The following is a 25,972-nucleotide window of genomic DNA, read 5'->3' as shown; positions in this document are numbered from 1 at the left end:
CCATTTAAATAGGAAGTAGTATCTTTTAGAATGAAGAAATGCACAAGTTTAAGAAGAGGGGGGTCATTTTTGGATACATTTGCTTAACAGAAATGTATTGAGGGGCCACTGTGTGCAAGGCACTGTTCTGGATCTCTCTAATCCTGGGGCTCAGCCGCAGGTCGGTTTCCAGGAACCACATCTGGGAGAAGTAGAACGACGCCCTTGCAGTTTTGTGTCCAGCCTGAGCAAGTGGAAGCATGCCATTAACATACTTACCCACTGGTAAGAATAGTCTTCCAATTTCCAAAAAGTAAGTTAAGATGGAATTATAACAGGGAAAAAAAAAAGACCGTTAAAAAAAAATTAGTACCAGAGTTGATTTAAAAATTGAATGAGGGGAGTGCCTGGATGGTTCAGTCATTTAAGTGTCTGACTCTTGATTTCGACTCAGATCACAACCTTAGGGTCATGGGATTGAGCCCCACATCAAGATCGAGCCCCACTTCAAGCTCTGGCCCAGGCGTGGAGCCTGCTTAAGATACTCTCCGTCCCTCTGCTCCTTCCCCTGCCTCCCTATCTCTTAAAAAAAAAACCGAATGATGAGAGGAGATTCTACTAGCCCCTAAGTGCCTCCTTCATTTGAAGGTCTGCACCTTGGCTATGAGTTCGTTATTACTTCCCAGTGTGCGAAGCCAGAGTGCTCATCTTGTCCAGCCCGCTGTGCTTCCAAGGCAGTGGTGGTGGGACAAGCATTCTGTCCACCCATATTTTCACACTTGAGAAAATGGAGGCTCGAAAGTATAGAGCCTTCTCACTTATTTTGATATTTGATCATAAAAATGTTTCAATCGACAGAACGTACCTAAACCTTTTTGTATGTGTGTATACACACATGAACATGTGATATTATATGTTCAATAATGTGTATTATTGATGTAATAAACATGAGCCCTGTAAAAGGAGGTCCTGGAACTTGGGAGATGGTCCAAAAGAAAAAAAAGGAAAAAGAAAAATCCAAGGAAATGCTGGAGGGAAGCAGGTTGCTCTGAGCTCTAGTAATTGTATGCAGTGGGAGGCAGCGAGCCAGAAACCTGAGGGGCAGGACAGGTGTGGGACTTCAAAAGAATAAACCCAATAGGGAAAGAGGTAGAAGCAGGCTAGAGCAGGTCTGTTAATCCTCCCAAACATAAGTACCCCAATTTGTAATATTTTTTTCATTTTCTTCCAAATAGCAGGAAAGCTGGAGCAGAACCTTTGTTCCGAGCTGCGGGGGAGTTTTGGCCGGTGTCTGCTCTCCCGTGGACAGCACGGAGCAGCGTGTGCTCTCCAAGTAGAGGGGGCAGGGGACTGGCAGGGTGGGGCATGGCAGGGCCGGTGCTCCAGAGGCCCTGAGTAGTAGACAGGAGGTCTGGGCTGGAGGGGCAGGAAGTGAAGCCGAAGGGCATCAGGAGGAGGAGAGGTGAGCGAGCACGGAGTGGGAAAAGCTGATAGCCGGAAGAACAGGAGATGTTGGTCAGAAAGGAGAGGTGTGTGCTCACAGCTTTAGAGGCGCAGTAGGTCTGAAGATGAACTTAACCACGGAGAGAGGGGCCACGAATCTGGGTGACTGAACGTGAGTGAAGGTCATAAGTGAAGGGACCAGGGAAAGGTGGGGCTGGCATTGGTGGCTGTCATAGGCTCAGGAAGATGGCAAGAGCCAAAGTGAGGTGAGGCTGATGTTCTAGAAGCTGGTGCCCTCCCAGATAAACGTCGGTGTATTCTGGGAGTTGAAGACAGCCAGTGATTAGAAAGATTTCATGATCAGGGTGGTAGTTGGCCATTCAGAGAGGAGGTGCTAGATGTGGGGGCATTGGTACCGTGGCTCAAGCATCCCGGAGGGCACCATGCGTTGACTTCAGATGTGGAAGCATGTGTCGGAGGAGGGATCTCAGTGAGAAGGTGGGCATTTGGGTCTCGGACACCAGGTTGTGTGCAGGAGACCTGGTGACTTCCCAGACTTGTGCCACTCAATAGACGGCTATCGCTTTAAAGGTCAACCCATGAGGTACTTTTCCTGGGAAGGGTTGAAGGCTCCACCACAGAAACTGAAATGCCGTATCCAGTGGGAAGGACAGTGGAACTGCAAGGCTTTTACTTGTAATGAAGATGGAAGATGGATTTCAGAGACACACTGGGAGATAAGAGGCTGCAGAGCTCTGAGACATTTGAGCTGGAGGCAAAGATTAAGTAAACATTTATATGCCAAACATCAACTCGGTGCTTAGGGAAGAGCAGATGTCTCTCTTGAGACCAATTTACCCACACGGAAGTTCATTTTTCTTTAGATTTACACAGGCAGCCGGGCTGCTCCAGCCCCTGGGGTTAGAACTGAACAGGAAATGAGCTTCCGGGTCTCAGTGGCTCTGTGAGGGGTGTCGGCCCCTCCCCCGCTCCCCCACCTCTTCACTCTTACTAGGTATAAACCAATCCACCAATGGATCAAAAAGGAGGAAGAGAAAGGTAGCTAGTGCAAGTGTTTGGTGTGCTTAAGCATTTGGGTGCTTTGGCCATCATTGTGAGTTTGGACTACTCAAGTATTCAAAATGCCTTTCAAACAGTCTTAGTGGTGCATCATGTGGTGTTTGAGTGTTTCCCCTCTTTTCCCCAAATCAAGACCCAGCCATGTCTTTGGAGAATTTAAGAGAGAGGTCTTGGCTGGTAGTTGCAGAGGTGTGTGCCATTGGCTCATGGATGGTAATTCCAAGTGCGGAATGGTCCCTCCAGGAGATTACAGAGGGAGAAGAGGAGAGAGTGGAGCCAATATTATTTATAGGGTGGAGGAAGAATGAGGAGCCTTCAAAAAGGGTAGATGGTGTAGGATGTCATGGAATCCAGAAGAAAGGAATATGGAGCAACTGGAGATGGGTGGGTCTCACACCTGAGTGTATACTAGAATCACCTGGAAGCTGGTTAAAACATAGTTCGCTATTCCCTAAAGTGTCCAGTTCACTAGATCTGGGTGAAGGCCTGAAAACCTGCATTTCTAGCAAGCTCCCAGTGCTGCTGCTGCTGCTGGAGGTTAGCTGACCACCCTGTGAGAACCCCACCATGGGTACAACCAGGAGACTGAAGGGCATCCATGAGCTTTGGTCACTAGTGTTGGCCCTGGCACTCCCAGCCCAGGAGTTTCTATACAGTGGTTGGTAGCCAGAGACAGCGCTGGCGCGAACTGAAGAGAGAATGGGCAGGTGGCCAAGCTTATGTAGACTTGGCTTGTGAGAAACTTGGCTATGGAAAAAAGATGAAACGTGGGAGCTTGTAGATGGATGCAGTGATGAGAGGTGTGTGTGTGTGTGTGTGTGACCATCCATTACAGATATTCATCAAGTACCTATATTTCTGGCTGGGCCTTCTTCTAGGGGGCAGTTAACTGTGGTAACCAGCCTAGGCGTGGCTCCTGCCCACCCATTGCTTTGGAGCTGGCACAGCAGGACGGACAGCCCACTCCTCTACTTCCCTACCTGGTGACTTCGGGCAAGGTGCGCACCTCTCCGCATCTCGGTTTCTGAGTGGTAGAATGAGGCCCGCCTTGCCCAGGTGTGCAAATTTAAACAAGCTGCCGCACTTCAGGCCCCTGACTCTTTGCCTGGTGTTTGAGAGGCAAATCCGTGTGTGCTTCTCTTCCTCCCTTGAGATGCTCCCTGGGTGACCTCGGTGGGAGAGGGCTTCCACGTGGTGACAGGCAGGTCATGTGCTATAGCCCTGAGGGAGGGAGGAAACATGGACACTCTCGGACAGCACCTCAAGAGGTCTCTAGGGTGCGGAAGCATGAGTAACCTCCCCCAGAAGCAGCTAGAGATTCAGGGAAGGCCATGACTGAGGGAGGGGAAGATAATTTATGGACCAGAGGACTCCCATAGGGCACAGGGGATAAGACCTTTCACACTGTAGGGATGTCTGCAGTCTTTGCTGACCTCATTTCATGTGTATGTCTACCCTTCTCTCTTCCTTCCACCCACCCCTAAAATGAATTTTCTTTCTTGCTGTGAGAACCAACAGTAACGATGGGGTTTTAGCCCCAGCCCAGAGGCCTTGGGCCTTGACGCACACTGATGGTTCTGCCAGTGATGGTCCAGATCAGGCAAGGGACCAGTGGGAGACCAAATGCCTCACACGGGCCCAGTACTGGTTGGGTCATACAATGCTTTCTTCCATGGGCTATTTCTTTGAACACATTCCCTCAAGCAGCACCTCACAAACTTTTCTGAGTTGGGTGAAGATGAGTTCCCCTTCTTCTTGGCATCTTTAAAGCCCCTTGCCCCTCTGAGATGCCCAGCTGTGGGTTTGCAGATGAGGGCTGCTAGGTGCTCCTCCTTTTGCCTTTCGGGAGTTGTGGGTTTGTGCTCTGGATGGGCTCAGGAGAGAGGCCTGTTCCCACACACACTTGCAGAGTCTGCACAGAGCGCAGAAATTTGGAGGCGAATTAAGTGGGCAATGTCCCATCACCTTCCACGGCATCTTCACCACCTATAAATAGCCAAGCTTGTTTGTACGCATCCAAACAAGGATGCAGTGCAAGGGGAGAGCTGCCAGCAAAACTGCTCTGGTTCCAGTCAAAAGTGCTGGTGATTCCTGGGATGTCTTTGGCCGCCGGGTGGGTATGTAGGGACCCACAGATATCAGCAGCACCTTTGGACCCTTATTTCTCAGAAAGCGGAGGGCGCCTCCTCCTGCCCTCCCTCTGATGATTGAAGGAAACTGGGCTTACCGCTGTTACAATTTTGTCCTTTCCCAACAGAAGGATTCTACCTCCCCAGGGCAGTGACATCCCAGGGCGGAACTCTCCTAAAGGACTGGCTTCACATCTGCTACCTTTACAGATGGGTAGAGTCCTCTTACAGTTGCTTATTGGAGACAGGAGAGAATCTCTAGAAGCATAAAGCATGTGTATGCAGACACGCATTTGTTTATTGCCATCCCAAGTGTGGTGGGCGAAGATCGGACCGGATGTCAAGAAGCATCCATCTGGTTTCAGCTCTGCCACTAATTAGCTGTGTGGCCTCGGGCACCTAACTGCTGTCCTTGGAGCAAAGACCCTTGTCTGTAGTAAAATAGGGGCTTGAGCTGGGCAACACATACCCAGTTTTAGCGGTCAGAGCCTAAGTGTGCAATGTCACAAGCAGGCGGGCAGGGAGCGATCACTTCCTTTGGCCTCACTTCCTTGGTGCACATTTGGACCAGGACGAGGCAGGTACACAGTCAGGTGGGGTAGTTTCACATTAGAAGGGGGAAAAAAACAAGGCTGTGTAGTTGGAACAAGAAAGAAGACAGGGTAACACGTCATTTCTCTATGATCTTTACATTGACATCTGCCACCACCCAAATGTGTTGACACCTCCCGAGTGGGATGAAAGCTGGAAACAAAGCAGGACTTACAGGGTGCGCCTCGGTTTCCTGAGCATGAGTTCAGGCCATTTCTGTTTCCTCTCCTTTCCTTTCCTTCTCAGCTTTTTTCTTTGCCCTGTAACAATTTTTAGGCAGTTAGAGCCCAAACATTTACATCAAGGTAATAAATCCTTCCGAGAGTGGTCAGGAGGTCTGCCAGAAAGAGTCCTCACCTAGACTCGAGATTTTCCTTCAGTGGGGATCTGTGGATTCCCTCTTTTCCCCTTCAGCCCCATTCACCTCCAAAAGGGTCATGGGTCTCTCGGGTGTGGCATTTGATGCCTGCTGTTAGTCCTGCCGTCCGTTTATTTATTTGTTGATTTGCTTGCCTCGGCTTCCTGCGTGCTTCAACGCCTTTTCCAGACCACATGTCTTGGCTTAACTGTCCCAACTTGGGCTAAATTGGGCCATGCCACTGGCCGAGCTCATGTTCTCCAGGGATGCCCATGGCGCGTCTTCCGCATTTCCAACTGTACACGCCCTGTCTCCTGTCTTGGGTCTGAGCAGCCGGAGTAGGCACCTCTGGGCTGGTTGAGTGTGTGATTCTTGTTTATAAGGAATCCTTTTTAATTGGGGAGCAAAGGCGATTTACCCAGCTGGCAGTGAGCTGCACTGACACAGGCTGCCCAGCCTTCTCGATGACTCACCATCCCCATGACCAGAGACTGAGGAAAGCAGCTTTGAGGAGTGGTCAAGAGCATGGGCTCTGGAGTCAAAGTTAATAGGTTCAAATCTAGACCCTACTTTAGTGACCTTTTGTTAGCTAGTGACTTCATGTCACTGAGCCTTCGTTTCCTGATCTGTGTAATGAAAATAAAGGGCATCACAGGTGGGGATCGTTAGGAAGCAGGCCCCGAGGCAGCATTTAGTGTGCCAGCTCTGTTTAGGGTTTAGTGCCCATGGAAGGGAGCAGGGAGCAGCGTGGGGCCGAGGGAGAAGTCAAATTGTGATAACGGCTCACCGAGGCCCTGGCCGACCACAGGGAGGGGCTGACATGGCCTGAGTCGTCCTGTGTTGGGCTGATCTGGCCAAGATTTTTATACTGTGGAGTGTGGGCTGCCCTAGAAAGGACATGCCTTGGCCGAGGAAGCTCTCTGTAACTGAGGTGGTCCCTGGAGAGGACAACAGCACCCCCAGCGGCAGGGGCAACCAGCCCTTTACCAAAGGGGGCTCTGGGCAATGTGGCTCCGTATCCTCCATGCAGAGCAGAGACTCGAAGGGATGGATGTGAAAATTGAATAACGGACAAAAGGAGTTTATCCTGGTGCCTCGCTCAGGACAGGCATTCAGTAGGCAGTAGCTGCAGCTCTTACTTCTGTGTGATTGTGGGTTCCACTCACTCCTGCCAGTGTCCTTGAGCTAGTCCCCCCATCGTCTGCAGTTCAGGCCCCCTGTCCGGTAGAGCAAGGAGACCTCGCGCTGGTTGCCTGTTCAAGTCAGGTGTTTCAAGGGTCCGTAACCAAAACTGCTGAGAAAAATACAAGACAATAGCATTGTTTTTTTTTTTTTAAGATTTTATTTATTTATTTGACAGACAGAGATCACAAGTAGGCAGAGAGGCAGGCAGAGAGAGAGGAGGAAGCAGGCTCCCCGTGGAGCAGAGAGCCCGATGTGGGGCTCGATCCCAGGACCCTGGGATCACGACCTGAGCCGAAGGCAGAGGCTTTAACCCACTGAGCCACCCAGGCGCCCCAATAGCATTGTTTTGATTTAAAAATCAGAAAGGAGTAAGGGCAATCTTGTTCTGGTATCTTTGGCTATATGGGGATATGCCTGCTTTCTTTTATTTTCTCTTTTTATTCAACAGCTGACAGCATGGAAACTCACCATACATAAACCCTCTCAGGAGCTAGTAAATTCCAAAAGGATCAGATTTTTCTTTTCTCATTGAATTTAGTAACATCCTTTTTGCCAAAATGGTACCCATGTGTTGGGCAGACTGGAGGAGAGCAGAGACCAACCATCGAGGGCTGCAGCCTCATTGGGTGTCAGCTACTCCAAGCGTGTGCTTTGGAGAATTTCAAAAATTCTGGTAATTTTCAGAACTGAAATTCATTAGCATTATTGTAAGAGTCTATAAATACAGTGAAAAGCATTTACAAATAGACATTGTAAAACGCTTCCACACCCACAGTCTGAACACTGTCAAAACACCAGCTGCAGCTTCCTTACTTGGAAGGATCAGAACCTTTTTTAAACGACACCTACTGTGTTTTCAAAATAGGCTTGCTTCTGGCCCTGGATGGAAGATAATTTCAGCCGAAAGCCTGTGTCTGGCTCTTGACATGTGGGATCAGGGCTCAGAAAGATGGAGGGATCCTCAGTTCCTTCTTGTCAGAATGCCCCTGGATCTTTAGCATCTGGGGACAGGTCGCTTGGGGATGGTACTTCCTCTTTCCTCAGGTGATCCCTCAAGGCTTGGGCCTCTTGGTCTAGGATTTGGAACTCCACACACCCCCACCTGGTTCCCAGGTGAGCTCCAGGTGTGGGCCCAGGTGATCACAGGGGCACCTGTGGTCGGGGAGGTTCTTTAAGGAGGGTTTATAGGCAAGGGCCAGACCATCTCTTGTCTTGGCAATCAGTTGTCCTTGGCAATACCATTGGGGAGAAAGGAGAGGGAACATAAGCTGCCTGAATTGTATGAGTCTCTGTTGTTAAAAGTGAACTTTAATGAAGGAAAAATTTTACCTATAGTCTTATATCCCAGAGATAACTACTGATAACATTTTGGACTGTTTCTTTCCCATCTTTTTCCCTACATGTGATTTGATTTGTTTTTCTTTGGTTTTACATAGTTAGGATCATACTGAATATCCTCCAGCTTTGGGGGTTGGGGGGAATTGCATCTGTTGTAACAAATGCATAATGCATTCCCCTTTGAGGACAAAGGCAAATGCTTATGAATTCCACAGGTGTTTTTGAGCCTCTGTCGTGTGCCAGGGGCTGAGCTGGGTACTAGCAGTCACCCACCACACTGGAAGAGTCACCATAAATATTCTTCCAGTCTTAAAAAGAAATAATGATCCTTCTTCATAATACCTAAGCAGGGCTTGTGGGTGTATGTACACAGAGAGTAGGTCACTTTTAATTTGTCTCTGCCCTTTGCCACTGTCACACCAGCCTTTGTCCTTCCTGTCATGTGTTTCTAAATATCATTTTCATGGCTATATAAAAGTCCATCAAATATCGGTTATTCACCTGTTCCCCTCTTTATGAAAGATTCTAGTTTCAGTTTTTCTTCATTACAAATAGCACTGTGGTAAACATACTGATCTCCAAAACCCATTTGGTCATTTCAGACAATTTCTTTAGCATAGCCTCCCAAAACTGGGCCAAAGCAGATGCCCATTTTAAATGCTGTTGATATACACCCTATTCTTAGAAATTACTTCTCTTTACCCTGAGCCATTCCCCAAAGGCTCTGTGGTAACTTTCCAAAAATGCATCTGTAAGAATAAAATAGTTGAGAGTGACAGTAAGGGGGCAAATAAAGGTAGAAAAGTAATACAGCCTAGGATACGATGAGCACAGTAATGAGCAGTAGCGTTTCTTTACAGTCTATTCAAGATAGGCTCACAGTTGACTGGAAGCGTCTAGCTGTCAAATCAAAGAGGGAAGTGGCGGCTCCGAGAGTCATAGTTACCAAAATGCACGAATAAACCACATGTTCAGAAGCAGCTGAGCTGAGCTGTTCTGAGATACAGATCATTAACTGCTACATAAAGTTCCTTGTCCCACCAACACGCCCTCAGATTCTGTCCCCAGCCATCCCGCCAGGGCGTCACCTCAAACCAACTTTCCTCTTGGCAAAAAAAAAAAAAGCCCAGTGGAATTAACTAGACTTTTGTTGCCTGAGTGACCTTTCTCCCTGGACAGAACACGTGTTCTCATAGGTTTTGGTCCTTGGTGTGTTCCCAAAAGGACAGGACTGTCTGGCTCTGGGTATAATTTGAGTTGTGTTAGTTTGGAGAATGACAGCACCAAAGCATTGCAGCTCTGTAGTTAGAAAGTAATAAGATCAGGAGTCCTCAAGTAGTTTTCAAAATGAAAATCCTTTCCTACTAATAATGGTACATTTCCCAAAACATTTCATTCAGAAGGTTACCTTCTAATTAGTAGCCACTGGGGCCCTGCCAATAAAATGTTTTGAAATAAATTTCCTCAGTCTCACTGCTCCTATTGGCCTGAGGGTCTGTCCAAAGGAGTGTGTCCTGTGGGACCTGACCTTTGGTGGCCGGGGGATGGAGTCTACTCTGTCCCCCCAGTCTGCTACAGTATCCTGGCCTAGGGGACTCCACAGCCTCAGGAGGTGGGGCTGAGGCGGGAAACAATGCTCTGCTCTAAAGCTTAAGCTGCTTCCCCCTTCCAAGCACAGTGGTCCATGCTCTCCTTGAACTTGTACTTTGGCCGAGCTCTGAAAAGCCCAGAAAGTCTCCTAATACCCACCCACAGTTTTAGAGCTGTGTTTTCTCTCGGTGGAGGTCAAGCCATTTGGCCCAGCCCTGTTGGCCCAGAGTTCTTACTTTAAGACGTTTACTTTTAAAGACTTACAGGTCAGTCTTGTTTGTTTGGGGACTGACGGGGGCTTACCTCCTTCCACTGGGTCTTCTCCACCATCACAAGGATATGCGAGTCACACTGAATGCTATGACCACCCCCCCTTCTTGACTGAAGAGACATAGGGGTTGACCCTATCAAGTCCCTCCCTTGTCCCCTGGTTTATAGGTCTCTTTCCTCAACTGTCTTTCCCTCCCTCATTACCTCCAAGACAAACAGAACCTTCTAGTACTCAGCCCAGCAGTCTGACCTTTGCCTGCCTTTCTGCTCTTACTGCTCTCTGGGGACCTCAGGCTTCAGCCCAGGGAACCCTGGCCACACTGGGCACTCCCACCTCCCCTGGGGTCCTTGCTTAATCATGCCTTTTACTGATATATCCTCTCTCCCTTTCCCACCAAGGCCCAGCTGGAAGGCCACCTCCACTGTGTGCCCCTGACCACACCACACAGATCCCTCGCACTGACCCAGTCCTTTCGTCCCCTACGACTTCAATGTGCGTTTCCCTTGCCCAGCCTGTGCCGTGTGGGCCTGTGTGTGTGTCTGTCTGTTTCTCCCATGGAGACCGTGAGCCCCTCCAGAGTAGGAACCACCCGGCGCGGCCCTCTCCATATGCCTTGCATGATGGGTATTTGACAGGCGAGCCTTGAGTAACTCTGCTACTCATTGTGTGGTTTGGCTTCAGGCCATGGTGACTGCCCAGAGCCACGAGATGGCCTATTTCTGTTGCTTTTCCAGAACAACTCCTTGGCTTCTCCCTCTCGCTTTATGGGTGAGGATCTTTTCCTCTTTCACAACCATCACAGACCACAGATAATCTCGTTCGGGGCTCATCCCCCTGAAAGGGTCTAGAGATCAGCCCTTTCGGAGGAATTCGGAGGCACCTTCTATTCTCGCGCGAGGGGGCTGTTTCTCTCCTCTTCTCAGAGGCCTGCTCCCACCCCTCAGAGCTGTTCCTTGCCCAGATACAGAGGGAAGTCACTTGTGTCCTGACGGGTATGGGGGCATCTACCCAAGAGCCATCTAATTTTACAGGCCTGGGCCCCAGCGCCAGCTTTCAGGCTGCCAGACCTTAAACTCAGCCCCTTGTGCCTGTCAACACCCCAGCTGATGCCTCCGACTCAGGCCAGAAAATCTTTTTCTCAAGGTTAAAAGTAGCCGACCTTTGACAAGCAGCATTGGCTAAATTCCTTGCTCCTTAAAAGGGAGGCTCTGGTTATCATTTGCTGGTGCTTATTTGGCTATGGGGTGGGAGCAGGCCCCGCGTCGTACCCTGTGTACCAGCGGGAGGGTTGGTGGCTGAAGGTGTATTGCTGAACAGTCATTATTAAAATAGCCCTCTCTGAAAATGTGTGCTGGAGAGGTGGGCATCCAGTCTGTCGGCTGGTCTGACCGAGGCCCATGCGGTTGGATAGGTCATTGGCTCCCACTGGCTCCCTCCCAGACAACGGTGCCACTCGCCCCATGCACAGCACACTCCTTAATGTGTGTGCAGCGAGAAAGCTGACACAATGACAAGGACACACACCAATTATTAAATGCCTGGACTTGTGTTTTTAATGTAGGGGTGACGGTCCAAAGATTGACTTGGTGGGCAGTTCGATTTCTGGCATCCTGGACAAGGATCTCTCGGATCGCAGCAATGACATCGGTGAGTAAGGCTAGCGTTCTGGCTTCTCTTCACAAAATTTTCAAAAAACTGCAGCGTTTGGGTTGCCCCTTCTAGCAGCCTGGTGAGAACGAACACAGCCATTTAAAGGGAAGGCTAACAGCCCACCGTCGGTGTTAGAAGTCGCGGTTTTGTAAAGGGGATGTGATGGTGATTGCCACATTAAAACAGAATGCCTGGAATTTTTACTCTCCCTGACCTTAGGAGAACAGTCTAAAGAAAAGAGGGATGAATAAGCCTTTTGTAAAAGTGGGCATTAACACTTATATTCGTATTTTCCAGTGACTTATGTATTTAATGTAAAAAGGTGAATGGGTGAGAATGCAGAATGGCCGAGTTCATTGTAGTCAACACTCAGTGTTTTGAGTTTGAATTTAAAATGAGCTCTGGCGTGATAATTGCTGATTAGTTAAGAACATGGGTGAGTTTTTCAAAGGTCAAGATAGCACTGTGATGAAGGGAAAGGTAGCCAAAGTCTCTGTGGGGATGCAAGTGAGAGGGTCTTCTGGGTGTGTGCGTGGGTGGCACGAGGTTGCATGTGTGCTGGTTGAGGCCACTATTGGTCTGACTCAGGTGACAGCCCTTTTAAGAAGTCTAGATTTGGGGGCTAAAAATTTTTTTTTAGCTTTACATCTTCTATTTGTACCTATCATGGTCATAATATTCTATGTAATAGGGCTACATTTTGGAATTTGCCTTTTTAAATTAAACTTTTTTACTTTGAAATAATTAAAGATTTGCATGCAGTTGCGAGAAGTAATACAGAGAGAACTATGTACCCTTGACCGCTTTTCTCTCAATGGTAATGTCATAATGAAACTACAGTCTGAGATCGGAACCAGGATATTGACATGGACATGTCTACTGGGCTCCCTGCTTTTACTAGTACCTGTGTGTCTTTAGTTCTTTATGGTTTTGTCACATGTGTTAGGTCTGTGTATCTTCCCCTTCGGTCAAGATACAGAACATTCCGTCGCTACCAGGATCCCTCCATATTGCCCTTTTATAACTACACCCATGTCCCTCCTGTCCCCCACCCCTTCCCAAACCTCTGGCAGCCACTCTCAGGGACTGATTTGCCATGGAAGATTTCGAGCATCTTTTGCATTGGCTGCTCGATTTAGAAACAAACATCTGACCGTTGGCGGACCCATAAGTTAAGGCATCCGAGTGCCTAACGTGAGCGTTCCTGTCACCTGGGGTTACTCCTCCTTTTGGGGCTGCTGTATTTTTCCAAACCTGCTAATAGAGTTGTGTCTTTACAACTGCTGACTGCAGTCTCTGGTCTGATATTATGAAGACTTAGTGGTAGGATTTGTCATTGTGACTGTAAACACCAAAAATATTTGCTCTGTCTGCAGAGGCTTTTTGACCACCCCAGCCTTTGAGAAGTGCAGTCAGGGAGTGCGACCAAAGGCTTCTGACAGCTTGGGCTGATGGAATAATAATAGAAATGCCGGCCTGCTGGAGCTTTCGACCTGGTTAAAGGGCAGAGCAGAGCAGGGCAATGATTGGCTATGAATGAGACGGAGTCATCAGAATGAGCCTGATGAAGTTCTGGTCTTGCCACTGTGGTTTAACATTCAGGCCCACAATTTAAGGCAGCATGGCCAGCTGGTGAAGTGGCAGAGAAGGTAATGTGGGACCCCCCACAGGAAGGGAGGTGTTCTCCCTCCTTCAGGACACAAAGGGCTGTGCCTTGCCTGGGACGAGCGTTGGCCTTTGGCTCTTGTTTTCTTTGGGTCTGGAGATGACTTGGGTGACTCTCACCAAAATATGCATTTCATATTTCTCAGTCTGACAAGCTAGTTTGGAAATGTTGGGGGCCTTGATCGAAGTGGGTTCATCTACGGAAGCTCTCATATGTGGAAACTGGGCCCCTGTTCTGTATATTTGGGAGCCCAGAAAGAGCTGCTGAGGCTTAGTTTGCTCTCATTTTACCAAGAAGACGTTAATCCCCGAAGGCCGTAACTCCTCAAGCTAATCATGTCATGCATATTGTTTGCATTACAAGAAACTATCCTCGGTGGCCTTGTAATCAGCCACTAAATTCTTGAGTATCTACTCAAGGGCAAGGCCGAATGGCTACCAAGGCCCTCATACACAGGCCCTGCCGTCTAGCAGCTTTGTGTCTCTTTGGGCCTCTGGGACAGCAAGTGGAAAGTGAGGAAACACTAGCAGACTGTCTCACTGACCACTGAGTGGTGGAAGGTAATGCCAGTCACAGTTGGGGAGGCTCTGCGGTGCCCAGATGCTAGGGCAGGCTCCCTGAGTTGGGGGCAGACTCCTCTGGATCTAGAAGTTGGATTCACTGAGGCAGAGGCAGGCAGGGAGATCCCATGGGAAGTGCGGATAACTGAACACAGATCAGCCTGGCCATAGGAGAGCGTTCTCGGCGGCACGGAGGAAGCTGCCCTATAGATGGAAGTCTGGGCTGGATTCGGCAGAGGAGGGACGCGTCTGTGATTTATTCGGTAGGCTGTGGGTTGACACTGAAGTGACATGATCAGGTCTAAGCATTCCGATGATAACTGATGGAGCTCTGTGGGACCAATCGGATGAAGGAAAGATGGGTGTTGCGAAGTCAGGTTATTCGTAGTGCGGGTGAGAGGCAGTTAAGAGATACCCTGCTTTAAGCTGCCCCACAAGATCGCGAAATAAGGGCTAGATGTGGAAGCAGCAAAGCAAAAGAAGTGTTGCCAGGCCTTGGGCCCTGACTGGGTTGGGGCGCAGGGAGGAGGAGAGAATCCCTTGTCAGCTGTGAGGTTTTAGGATTAGGGAAAAGCAATAAGCATGTCTGGGGGAGGAACCGGTCTAGGGGGAAATGTGGATTTATTTAAGCCTGTTGACTTTGAGATGTGGTCAGATGTCCCCGTGTTAGTGCTGGATGAGGCGGAAGCCAGAAGGTCGAGGCTGGGGAGAGCTGAGGTTGTAGAGGCCAACGGGGTTTGCAAGTAGAGAGGAGGACCTTCTAGGAGACCAAGCGCAGGGCTGGCACGTGCAGACCCGAGCGTGAGGAGCGCAGAGTGCTGCGTCCAGGCCGGGAAAACCTTCCGTAGTTTACACCGCCTCTCCCGCCCCTCCCGGCTGCAGCTTCTTCACTGCAGAAGGAAACGGACATCTCTCCCAACTTCCTCACCTTGTCTTCCAGAGTTCTGTAACGTCCCTTCATGGGCTGCACGATAGAAATGCCTATTATCAATGCTATTGTCTGCTTAGAAGGGATAGTTAAGTCAGGAAGATAAGTAAAGGCCTTAGCAGTAGAAAAGGGGAAGAAGGACCTAGAGCTTGATGACCAAACCAGGCACAAAGTCCCCATCTAAGGGAAAAGAGGAATCTGGCAACCTCTCAGAGGCCAAGGGGGGAACGGATTTTAAGCAGAATGTCATTAGGCTCCGGGGCAGAAATGCTCTTGTTAGATGGGTGGATCAAGGAGGACAGGATACCTCGGAGGGGCTGGCACCTTTCAGGGCTGCTTTGTGTCTCTGCTTTTGTATCATTTGCTCATTGCTTTGACATAAGAAGAAAATTATTTGTACCAGAATGTTTTGTTTGTGAGTCAAACAATTGAAGCTGTCCAAATGTGGGCCGCAGTGAATAGCCCAATACAGCCCTGGAAGCCCTTAGAAATCATCAGTGTTAGCTATAAATAAACTTGTTTCCTCTTAATAAAGCTATAATTTTAAATTATTATAATATTGAATTAGAGAACATGGTTTTTTTCCGATCTCCTGTGAGCAGCTACCAGCATCTGTCAGCCCACAGTAATTTAGAATGAAATCAGTTAGTCCAAAACGAAGTTGTTGATGTTGGTTCGAGATACTGTGTATCAAACTTCAGGGCCATATTTCAAGGAACATAATAGGAGCCATGGATGAGCTCCAGAGCAGGCCTGCGCATGAATAGAAATGAAAATTAAATTGTCCAGTTTTCTCTTGCTGACGGAAGACTCTCTGCTCCGATTGAATGGGAGATTATAGGCCGAGGAGTCAAGTGCCATAACATTTACTTTTATTATGCCATATATTGTGATTCCCACGGCACGGCAGGATTTATTATTACACTCCAATACCACAGAGATTTTCTGACTCTTTCCCACTAAAGCATGGAGATAGCAGCGGGCCTGAGGTGGGAAGCCGCCTGGGAGCTAAGCCATCCAGAAGCAACTGTTTGACTTGGAAACAACCCTTCCCATTTCTCGTCTGCCACTTGCCTTTGTTGACTGTCGTTCCCCACCCATCCTATTCAGATCTCATCCCACTGTCCCCACTTCTTTCCCTTTACGAGACCGGCACCCCCTCTTCACGTGGGGAAGCTGGGAATTTCTCCTCCGGCTTTCCAACCCGATCCACAGATACGCACTGGACATGGCAATCAATTTGGGGGCCAAGGGTTGCCAGCTTTAAAGTTGATGGACTTAGGACATAAAACTGGTTTGGAAGATCTAAGTTTAACTTCATCCTGTCCTCAGATCTCTTACAGATGCCTCCTGGCCTGTGGTTCATTTGGACCAGGAAATGCAAAAGCACTTCCCTGCTGACACCCTGGCAATGCTAGGAAGACCTCATTGATTTGGGATCCTGGAAAGGTTCTGAAACTGGATTGTCATGATGGTTACACAGCTCCATAAATTCACTAAAAATTATTTTTTTTAATATTTTATTTATTTATTTGAGAGAGAGACAGTGAGAGAGAGCATGAGTGAGGAGAAGGTCAGAGGGAGAAGCAGACTCCCCGTGGAGCTGGGAGCCCGATGCGGGACTCGATCCCGGGACTCCAGGGTCATGACCTGAGCTGAAGGCAGTCGCTTAACCAACTGAGCCACCCAGGCACCCAAAAATTATTAAGTTGTATGCTTAACCTGGGAGAATTTTGTGATAAAAAAATGATACCCCAATAAAGCTGTTAAAAGCAGCTCTGGCTCCTATCCAGGGACACAGGACACAATTCCACACCAACTTATGTCAGGACTATTTGAGAAGCTATATGCATGTCCCCAGTGTGACGAAAAAAAGCAAAAGAGATTGGGCTTTCTAGGGTCATGTGCTTTATACCAAGGAAGTGAAACACCTTGAACTTCTGGTGGATGATCTTGAACCTAGTCAGCACTCTGAGCATTTTTGGTGTCCTTCCTGCACTTTGGGACACTTGGCCTTGGCTCCAGTTCATTTGGAAGAGGGTCTATGCCAGACCTCTCCCTGCAGTGTCCCCATGTGGCTCCCCACCTCTCCCCTAAGACCATTAGGGCTTACAGTCTAGGTTGCACTGAGTAAAGGAGGTCAAGCTGGCAACCAGTACTGATTTCAAAATCAGCTCGCAGTCCTAGAAGAGATGGGCTAATGGCAAGGCCTTGTCCTTCTCGGCACTTCCAAGAGTCTGGCCCCACGTGAATGCTGCGGGTGTTGACAGGCAGACATTTGCAGTTAGAAACACCAGGCCACACCCAAACCGGGACCCTTCCCCCTGCCTGCCCAGCCCCCACTAGGGCATTCCCAGTCTTCGGCAGTCTGTGGGGTTGGCTAGGTCCATGCTTAGTTTTGATGGGTTCTGCAAGCCTCTTTCATCCCACTGCATCCAATAAGAGCAAAAGTGGTGAACGTTCAAAGTGCCCACAGGAAAAGGCACACGAATGCTGTAGAAACAGGTGGGGGTTAAACAGATCAAAGTGGGGAGATGATGATACATGTTTCGCCCCATGAGAGCAATGTGTTTGGCGACATGAATGATTCTAAAACAGAGGGAGCAGTGCCATCCTCCCCGAGGCACCTCTAGTCGTCTATAGGCAACAAGGAAAAGGAATTGACGGGTGAGATGAGCAGAGGGACGTTCGGGTGTTCAGCAGATGTGTTCCAATGCCTCTCGGCTTGGAGAAGCTCACAGTGCCCACTACCCATGTGGACCTGGGCCCAGCCCCAGAAGCTCACCTGTGCACAGAGGCAGTGTGTCCTGCTCTGGGATTTTGGTCGCCCACCTCGACGGCCAGGGTTCCTGCAGCCTTTCTTCAGCCCAGTGGCTCGAGTGTCTCTGCTACATGCTGAGACCATTGGCACCTTGAAGAATGCAAATGCGGAGGGATACCCAGTGGGGGCAACGTAGTCTATATTCAGCAGCGAGACTTAAACAGTAAGCTTTCTTACTTCCACACTGTGCTCGACTGAGGCCTCGGTGCTGAGAACGTACGTGGAAGCAAGAAGGGAACAGGTGACGTGCGCTCTCGGGTTGCACATGGCCTTCATTTGGCCTGCAGTGCCCTCTGCCCGCTGGCCGTGGGCTCACAGATTGGCAGAGCCCTGTTACAGCTTCCGTTTGACTTGTAAATATCCAGAGGGATCTATGACCTGCCAGAAAACCACACTCAAGGACCTCTTTGTCACGCTAAAAGCATTAGAGACAAAACTACACCTCATTAAGGGGGACATTTGAGTTATCAAACTCCCTTCTCTAGCCAAGGGCCCTTGTTAAGGCCTGATGTGGATGCCTTGGCCGAGACCACCTCCTGCTACCTCAGATTTATTAAATGAGAAAAGTGATGAGCACTTAGGAGTGAGGTTGGTGCGCCCCGCTAAAGGGTAATTGGATCTGGTGGTGACAAGCTAAAGATGAGGTGTCAGTGAACAGGGAGCCCTGATTTAGAGCCGGAGAAGCCACTTTATTTAGCTGCATGGTGACCTGCGGTGGCGCTCCCCACCTCCCCACGCTTGAGTCATCTCTCCCTGAGGTTGTTCGTGTTCTCTAGAATTCAAAGACTTACACACACACAAAAGGCTTTTAATTTGAGGGACTACTGACTTTCATTTTACTAATTGAGGACATCTTAAAAAGCAAATGCCATTGCTTGGTAGATTTAAAAATTGGACAAATTTAGCTTACTGGGAGACTCACAATGTTGACCTTCTTTTCCTTGGCACTTTATAGACAGGTGGTAGCTTTGTCATGGACTCACACCAGTTCTTGGGGAGGCTTCTGAAAATTACAGGTCTAGCGCATATGTGCAGAAATGAGGGTCTGGGAAGAGAAATGTCAGGGACAAACTAAAGGCCCCAGAGAGAGGCAGGTGTTCAAGCCTGGGTGAAAACTCAAACTGCCCAGAAATGTACAATTAGCAGATTAATTTTTTATAGGGTTACAATTACTTTTTTTCAAATCACTCATGCAACGTCAGATTTTAAAGGGTGCTTTTTTTTTAAAGATTTACTTGAGAAAAGAGATAGGGAGCATGAGCAGGAGGAGCAGAGAGAGAGAGGGAGAAGGAGAGACACAGACTCCACACTGTTAGGGGAGCCCAGCGTAGGGTTTGATCCCAGGACCCCAAGATCATGACCTGAGCCCAAACCAAGAGTCGGCCACTCAACCAACTGAGCCACCCAGGTGCCCCTAAAGGAACCTTTAAATGCTTTGTACCTCTGTCCTCTTCCTTCCCCAAGCCTGGAGAATGGAAGCCTCCAGTTCTAGAGGGGTCTGTCCCTCCCAGTGTGGTAACAAGAGCACTGGGCTTCGCACAGAATGTCTTTTCTCCATGAATTTTTTTACTTGGCATTTAATTTTGGGTTCTGTGTAACTCTAGGCATTAGGATATTGTTGTTTCACACGCAAAAATTTTCTTTTATGAGTGAGTGTCTGACTACTCATCTTGTCGCTCAATAAAGTGCCTTTGAATGAGATGAAATGCCCTGTTCCTTAGGTCCCTGAAAGGGGACGTGTCCTCCGGACGCATGCCCCACTGTAGCAGGCCGTCCACCATGGCACACACCTCTTTGGGTCCCGATTTTTTTTTTTTTTGAGTAGAGTTGACACACAATATTTTATCAGTTTCAGGTGTGGATCTTGGTTTCTCATCTTTAAACCAGGGCCTTGGAGGAAATGATCAAAGCGGCCCAGTTCAGCCTCACAGGCTTGTCTGTCAGGCTCTGTTTCCTTTAGCTACATTTTCTGGACATTAAGAAAACTGCTCTTTTTTGGTAACCTCTGATTCCTCTTCAAGATTAAATAGCTTATTCTTTTGTTTGTCTCTTAACTGCAGTTCCCTCAGTTTTGTTAGTTCCTTTAACCTAGAACTGCTAATTTGGCTCTTTCTAAGGTCTCATCTAGGGTTTTCTTCTGCCTGAAGATTTTTGCTTATAAAAGATTTGCTGGCCAAGGTCCCTGGATGGCTCAGTTGGTTAAGCATCTGCCTTCAGCTCAGGCCATGATCTCAGGGTTCTGGGATCAAGCCCTGCATCAGGGCTCTCTGCTCAGCTAGGAGTCTGCTTCTCCCCCTCTCTCTGCCGCTCCCTGCTGTTCGTGCTTTCTCTCTCTCTCTCTCTCTCTCTCTCTATCAAATGAATAAACAAAATCCTTAAAAATAAATGAATAAAAGATTTGCTGGCCAAACAGAAGTTTGTGAGCTAACAGTTAAGACATTACTTTTTATAAAGCTTTTAAAATTATTCATTCACCTTTTAAAAAATGTATCATGATTTTTGAAAAATATTGATGGGTAGGATGTTTGCCGTCCTAAGTAAATTTGACCTCATAGAGCGAACCCTTATACAGAAACAAGATCATCCCACAGAGTCACCGAGTATGGGGTGTGTTAGAGACACCATGGGTTCCCAGGTTAGGCACACTTGGATTTGAAGGATAGCTCTGCAAGTTCCAGGTTGAATGGCTCTGAGCTCCACTTTCATCTTAGGTATCACAGGATTAGTAATGCCCCGCTGCATTAGAGGGTTGTTGTAAAATGTAGACCTGATGATTTGAAATGGTGGACACAAAACAGGGGCTTTCCAAGTGGTAGTTGGCGTAGCTGTAGTCAGAGGCGAAGAACCAGGCATCAACCTACATTCTCACCAGGACTACTATTATTAGAAAGCAGGAAAGTTCTTGGACACATACCATAATCAGCAGACTGAAATTCCATAGCGGCATCTGAAATCGTTTCTTACATGATCTACTCGGTTGTATTTGGATTTTAAAGAACTTCTCCTCACCCCACCCCCAGTTACAAAGGGAATAGGTACTTAAAAAAAAAAAGAAGAATGCAGGAAGGTAGAAAGTGAAAGTCCCCTCAGGGTCTCAACCTCTCTTTGAGATAATCACTGTTAATTTGTTGTACAGGCTTTTAGACTTCTATCTTTCCATGATTGGATAGATGGATGAATTTTTACAAATGTGATCAGGTTGTACATACCGTTAGGGTCCACAGTTGTTTTTTGAAGTGAATAATGTATGTTTGTATCTTTCCATATAAGTCACATAGGTCAACCTTATATTTTTAATATCAACATAATATTCCATGGTGGGATTCTAGCAGAACCAGCTCGCTTAGAGCAATGTTGCAAAGAACAGCCTAGGACGATGATCTCTAGACAGGGACACCTGCACCATGGGGGGCCACGGAGACTCCCCAGGCCATGGATAGTGCCTCATTTCTTATGTGCTCTTTCTTCAAACTCTTCTCCTGGGAGACCCACTGGCAGGCTGCTTCTCCCCTTGCACTCCCCTTTCCCAGTGACCCGATCCCAGCTTACACAACATAGCCAATCTCTTGCCCACTCCACAGGTATGCAAACTCCCGCTGCAAACTAAGAGACACTTCCAAGATTGGTGTTGGACTTGAGAAATCGAGTGACTTTATTGACTGGACAAAAATCCACTTATAAGTTGGTTGGTTTCTAATTCTTTGCTTCCAACAAAATTGAAGGAGGCACCGACTGAGTTGTTCATTGATAGGTTGTTCAAAATAGTTCTTGGTGATGCTAGACCACTGTCTGATTTTGCCATATAGCTTGGAAAGAGTTCAAAGAATTGAGTGACGTTGTGATAACAGAATTCTTTCCATTCCTATATACTTCGATTTATGTGAACAAAGTTTCTTGGCACTTATATCTATAAAATGAAAAATAGGAATAGAATCAGTACCAAACCATGTCATTCTCATGTTAAGTAAAATCATACACATGTGCATAAAGTTATCTGGGGGGAAAGACCAATAAGATTGCCCTCTTTTATGCCAACAGATTATGAAAATGTGTGGTACGTGTGTATACATTTGCTCTGATCATTTATAAACTACTAATAATTGTCATGGTAACTCCTTCCAGAAGAAAAACCATTACACTTAGAACCTTAGAATTTCAGGAACTTAAGAAATCATAAATTTCTATTTATAACCTTGTTTTTTATAGAAGAAAAGATAATGAACAAAAGACAAAATTAACAAAAGCACAAAAATGCATTACATTAGAGTAAAATCCAGCAGTATGACAGAAGTACAAATTCAGAGAGGGAAAGGGGTGGTGCAGAATTTCCAACTGCTAACGAAAAACTTATTCCTGATTTTTTTAAAGATTTGTGTATTTTATTTGAGAGAGCGAGCGAGCACAGGGGGGAGGAGCAGAGAGAGAGGGAAAGAGAGTCTCAAGCAGATTCCAAGCAGAGCGTGGAGCCCATCATGGAACTCAGTCTTAAGACCCTGATATCATGACCTGAACAGAAACCAAGAGTCAGATGCCTAACCGACTGTGCTACCCAGGCGCCCCAGCTTATCCGTGATTTTTTAAGATGGATGACAGCAGTTGTTAAGCTGTCATGGCATTCAAATGTATGTGGAATATACTTAAGAGAGCAATATCATAGTTATCTTTGAAGTATAGCAGAAATTACATCTTTTGTGACAAAAACATCTCAAATTTTAGATGTCAACTTAAGATGTATAAGGGGGCACATGGGTTTTCAAAATTATTTTAGGAGGTGTACCAGTAAAACAGTTTGAAGACCACTGGCCTCGTAAATAAATATATCATTCTACACTTACATAAATATTTCTCTTTTTTCAGATTTTATTTATTTACTTGAGAGAGAGAGAGCACAGAGGGAGAGGGAGAAGCAGACTCCCTGCTGAGCAGGGAGCCCAACGTGGGGCTCAGTCCCAGAACCCTGGGATCATGACCTGAGCCGAAGGCAATTGCTTCACCAACTGAGCCACCCAGGTGCCCTGACATAAACATTTCTGTGGATCAGTTTCTAGAAGTGAACTATCTGAAAGTGTATGCACTGGCATTTTGTGATAGGTATTGCCAAATGGCATTACGAAAAGGCTGTGCCAATTTATATTCCTATAATAATAGCATAACCACTATTTCCAGTAAATACATTATTTCCTAAGCTATTTTGCATAACAAATACGGGCGTGTAGTAAACAATTTTTAAAGGAAAGCAAATCTGAAAAGTTATTTTTCCCCACTTCTCGTTGCCTGTTATCAGTCCCTGTGAAGCACTTTACCTCTCCTCAGTGCTATACTTCAGAAAGCCATGCCCCCTTCCCTTACCACTTCTCCATATTTAAATTAGGTTCCCATGCTATCATTCCTAATTTCATCTTCTACCTTTCTTCCATAGTAGCTAGCAGAATTTGTAATGATATGTATAAAAGACCATCGTTCTTGGGGGCTCTAAGCTTTGTGACGCAGGGACCATGGCTATTTTGTTCACCCCCGTATCCCTCCATGCCTAGCCCAGAGCCTGGATTGTAGGGCTCACTTAGTGTATATGCGCAGAATGAGTGGACTGAGCATAAATGAGAAGAAATGCCAATACCATGATGTAGGATCGTGATAGAGATCGTCATTGCCACTAGTCATATGCAGCTATTTAAGTTTAATTTATTTTAAGTAATCACACTTAGCCATATTCCATGCACTCAGCAGCCAAGTGGGGCCAGTGGCTACCATGTTGGATGATACAGATACAGCAGGTTTCCGTCATCACAGCAAGTTTGAATGGATAGTGCTGATAGAGAGTGATTGTACTTTCATTCTCCTAATTGTAGCTATGCTTGGCACACAGTAGATATTTAATAAAGATTTGATTAAGTGAATGAGCAAAGAAACTCCTTATCTCCCTCTCTTACTCTTCAGCTACAAGTTTCCACATAAAAGTTACTTTGTACTGAATAGCTAAACGGTCTGACTTAACTTGCCTAACGCCTTCCATTTCTTACCAGAAATTTCCTTAAGGAAGCCAGTCCCTTTTTCTGTCCGCTTAAAAACACATTGGAATAAGTATATTTTTATAAGTAGACTCCACGCTGGATGTGGAGCCCGACACCAGACCTGAACTCACAGCCTTGAGATCAAGACCTGAGCTGAGATCAAGAGTCAGGCGCCTAACCGACTGAGCCACCAAGGCTCCCCCCAGAACACATTGGAATAAAATAGAAGAGCTTATTATAAGAGCATAGAGGGGTTTCTTCACATACACAAGATTATATTCCTACTATACATTCCTATTACAGTCCTAGTATCTTTTCTTGTTCTTGGTGTAGAAACAATTCTCAGAATCGGTTAAATCAGAGTTCAGGTAAAATGTTCCTGCTGTCTTTTCAGTGCTCCATAGTGGAAGGAATTCCACAGACATGAATCTGAATGTGGGCCCTGTCACTTTCTGGTTGTGACCTTGGCCAATTTGTCTAAACTCTGATCCTCTGTCTCCCTTTGTGGAAAAGAGTAGCCTACCCCGCATGGGTTTTGCACAATTATGTGAGTGTGCATGTGTGAAGCGTGGCATAGTGGGCTGGCTGAACAGTGGCTCAGACCTGCTTCCTCTCAGTGCTTGTGTCTTCCACACTTCACACCTGGATTACAGATGAAAATACAGCAGGTAATTTGCTATATCCTTCCACATTTTGGAGGGCTTATCTTCCCATAGAATCTAATTGTTACTTAAATGAGAATTTTTCATTTGGTAACTCAGTTAACACAGGTGTTCATGTGACCCCTACTAAACGGCCCATATTTGGTGTCTGCACATGAGTTACACACTAGTCACATGATCTACATGCAGGGTGAGACTTCCTGTCCAGACTGCCTTAAAAAAGGAGGAACGGAGGAAGGAAAAGAGGAAGGAGAAAAAAAATTGTATTATTCTTTTCATTTAGTCTTGCTCTTAGATATCTGTTCTCAAATCCCACAGCTCCAACAATGGTATGCAGAAACAAAATTCTACCTGATGATTTGAAAGCATTTTCATATAATTTCTCATTTACAAAAGAATAACCCTACAAAGCTGATAGCTCAGATAATTCTCCCATTTTTTTCCCTCTGGTGGAAAAACTGAAGCCCAGAAAGGTTGTTTGTTCATTTATTCAATAATCACTTATTAAATACCCACCAGAAGCTGGGAATGACGTTAGGCCCTAGGGAAAATACAGTTAAAAGCCATAGCTTCTTTTCTAGCTGCTGGGGAGAAAGATAAGTCAACAAGGAAAGCCAGTCAGGGTGCTGAGTGCTGAGATTGGAGGGGTGGGTGAGTAGGGGAGCACCCAGGCCAGGCTTTAGGGTGCGGTCTGGCTTTTTGGAAGAGGACCTGGTCGCTCAGCAAAGCCTTGATGGCCCCAAGGGAAAGGGGAGGGGAGGGAAGTCACCCAAGGGACAGAGACAGAGGTGGGCGTTAGCCATACCTTGAGGGTGTTGGCCACGCTAGGTCACCAGGATTTCCTGGGAACTTGGGAAGGATTTTAAGCAGAGAAGGGGGACATACTCAGATCTTCGCCTCACATGTGTGTCTGGGGGCTGCCGTGGAGTGGTACCAGGTTGGGAGTGAGAAGTCCATTATAGACTTTCTAGGCCTGTAGTCCACAAGGAGCCCTACCAGCCGTGATGATCCTTGACAGTGACGTGGAGAATGGATAGCTTCCCGAGCTACTGGGAGGTAGTGACACTGCCACGCTTTAGCTGTAGGAAACTTCTGCTCTAGGGTTCTTTCTCCAGCCCAGAGCAATGAGCTACCAGGACTAAACAGCCATTTAAGAGCTTGCAAAGCTGTTCTTTTGGTAACAGCAGGCGTGTCTCAGACTTTTAACTGTTTCTCTTCTGCGCTCTCACTGGACATGTCGTAGGTCTCCTGTGGTCACTGGTACCATCCCTCCTCCCATCCATGGAAAATAAGCCCACATTTTCTAATTGGACGAAATAGGCTGTGACTGCAGTTGGTGGAAAATGGGCAACTGTGTGTGCCACAAAGAGTCAAACGCCCTTTCCAGGCTGGCTCCTGTCCAACATAAATTATCCCCGTATGTCTGCAGAGGGCTCATCTTTCAAGTATGAGAGGAGCCAAGAACCTCTCATCCTTATGAAACTAACTTTTAAAAAAATACCCACCATTTGCCAGTTCAATAGTTTTGGATTGGCTTGTGAGCATTAAAACCATTTGTTACTAAGAGGAAAAATTCCCAGCCAGGCTGAGAAAGCTTATATCAAGTTTCAGCCTGATTCATTTCAGAAACCATCGTGAAAACTGGGACATTTTCTTCACACCACAATGAGTTAGTCATGGAAAGTCTGCCTTCATGTCAGCTCCCGGGGC

The 25,972-nt window shown here is 47.1% G+C and overlaps 1 protein-coding gene across 2 annotated transcripts in view; it reads left to right on the top strand.

Annotated features, from left to right (window-relative positions):
• Positions 1 to 25,972, top strand: part of LOC111150333 (SH3 domain containing kinase binding protein 1) — a 335,303-nt gene that overhangs the window by 293,280 nt on the left and 16,051 nt on the right. For both annotated transcript variants that reach the window (XM_022507777.1, XM_022507776.1), the window contains one exon: positions 11,526 to 11,611. In XM_022507777.1, coding sequence (XP_022363485.1) covers positions 11,526 to 11,611 — 86 coding nt within the window. The remainder of the gene's footprint in view (positions 1 to 11,525; positions 11,612 to 25,972) is intronic.

This window comes from Enhydra lutris, unplaced genomic scaffold (assembly GCF_002288905.1).
Source record: "Enhydra lutris kenyoni isolate GAN:26980312 unplaced genomic scaffold, ASM228890v2 scaffoldscaffold23, whole genome shotgun sequence".
In the NCBI taxonomy this organism is placed as follows: domain Eukaryota; kingdom Metazoa; phylum Chordata; class Mammalia; order Carnivora; family Mustelidae; genus Enhydra; species Enhydra lutris.
Note: the sequence above shows the minus strand (reverse complement) of the source record. Positions and strands in the feature narration are given on the sequence as shown.